The 1,711-nt window shown below is 61.6% G+C and overlaps 1 protein-coding gene across 1 annotated transcript; it reads right to left on the bottom strand.

Annotated features, from left to right (window-relative positions):
* Nucleotides 1–131: 131 nt before the first annotated feature.
* On the bottom strand, nt 132–1,465 carry SLC52A3 (solute carrier family 52 (riboflavin transporter), member 3; the record flags this gene model as incomplete). The annotated part of the gene is made up of 2 exons (XM_010018297.1): nt 459–1,465; nt 132–255 (listed from the first exon to the last, which is right to left on the bottom strand). Coding segments are annotated over exons 1-2 (1,131 nt in total), but the record flags the coding sequence as incomplete, so codon positions are not given.
* Nucleotides 1,466–1,711: the final 246 nt, after the last annotated feature.

Raw genomic sequence — 1,711 nt, forward strand, 5'->3', positions numbered from 1 at the left:
GGACCTGGAGGGGAAAGTGGTCAGCAGGGCTGGGGGGGTTCCCCGGTGTGGGGAGAGGAGACATTGTGGTGAAGACAGAGCTTGGGGTGGCCCCAGAGACCTCCCCAGGTAAGGGGGACCCAGTGACTTACGATGGTGACATCTCCCCACTGGGACTGCTGGAGGAGTGGGCAGGGACTCATCACTGCGATGGCCATGTTGTAGGCACCAAAGCCTGTCCCCAGCACGGTGAGGGTGCCCAGCAGGGCCAGGGACCTGCAAGGGACATGTGGGTGACACCAGGGAACACAGATGAGGGCCACAGTCTCACGGCATAGGCTCCATCCTCCTTCCCTGGGGTGTCTCTGCTGCCAGGACATGGGCACCCCACAGCCCCTCCCCACCCAGTGCCTCCTCCTGCCCCTATTGCAAAGCAGGGGCTGTTTTGGGACAGAAGCCCCCAGCACCCTGATACCCACCTGCCGGGCAGGAGCATGGCCACAACGCAGGACAGAGGGTTGGCCATGGAGCTGAGCGTGGTGGCGAGGTGGTAGGCGGTGTTGCCATAGGGCAGGCAGGAGTAGGACTGCACGGACGGCAGGACCCCGTTGGTCAGAGCGCTCACCCAGGCGACGAGGAAGTAGATGAAGGTCAGCCTGGCCAGGGAGTAGGAGACCTGCTCCGGCAGGATGTTCCTCAGCCCCTTGGCATCCTTTGGGCATGGGCAGCCTCTGCTCAGCCGGGAGCCTCCTCCCTCACTGGGGCTCTGGTCGATTGAGCTCAGCATGATATTGCTGGGAAAGAGCTGCTGCTGGGAGAGCTCCCACTTCTTGGGCTGCCTGTGGAGGAAGAAGAAGGCCAGCAAGCAGGCCAGCATCATTACAGTCATGAGAAGGAAGAAGATGAGAGTGGAGAAGTTGGCTGGGAGGTAGTGGGTCTCTATCTGGGAGATGGTGTTCTCCACGGTCTCATTGCCGATGGTGACATTGGCCAAGTGGGTGATGTTGGCACAGGTGGAGATGCCAGAGCCCTGGGCCAGGGCAATGAGAGCGGGAATCAGACCGCTGAGTCCTTCACCTATGAAGAAGGTGTTGAGGAACTGGGGCTGCAGCTGCATCATGAAGGGCAGGAAGGTGACAGAGGAAGTGCAGTCCACCAGGGCCAGGAAGAAGGTGAGGAGCAGGAAGGCGGTGCTGTGGGGTGCCCCGGCGATGGAGGATGTGTAGTTCCAGAGGAAGGCTAACAGTAAACAGGCCAGGACACCCACAGACACGACCACGTAGATTACAACCTCCTCCTTCAGCAAGCCGGGCCGAAAGCGGTGCATGAGGGTGATGAAGAGCGGCCCCACGTTGGCCATCTGGATGATGATGGTGATGTAGGATGGCAGATCCCACTGCTCCGGCAGCACTGTCACCAGCACGGTGATGGCCACCCAGGAGCCCATGCCGAAGGTGCAGGCGAGGAAATGGGTGAGCAGCGCCATGCTCAGGGATGGGTGCTCGGGGCCGACACTGCTGTGCTGTGGGGAGAAGTTTGCATCAGTGGTGAGGTGAGACCTGACCCCCGAGACCTCAACCAATGGCCCTGCCTGCGTTCCCCCTCTGCGGGCAGCAGGCAGAGCGGCTCCTCTCCAACACCCCATGGTGGTGCGGGACTCACAGAGCACCATGGTCACCCCACGGCCCATTCCCAGCCCTCTTTCCCCACTACAAGCCCCAGCGATCCCCCT

The sequence above is a fragment of the Nestor notabilis genome, unplaced genomic scaffold (genome assembly GCF_000696875.1).
Source record: "Nestor notabilis isolate BGI_N333 unplaced genomic scaffold, ASM69687v1 scaffold23077, whole genome shotgun sequence".
Taxonomy (NCBI): Eukaryota; Metazoa; Chordata; class Aves; order Psittaciformes; family Psittacidae; genus Nestor; species Nestor notabilis.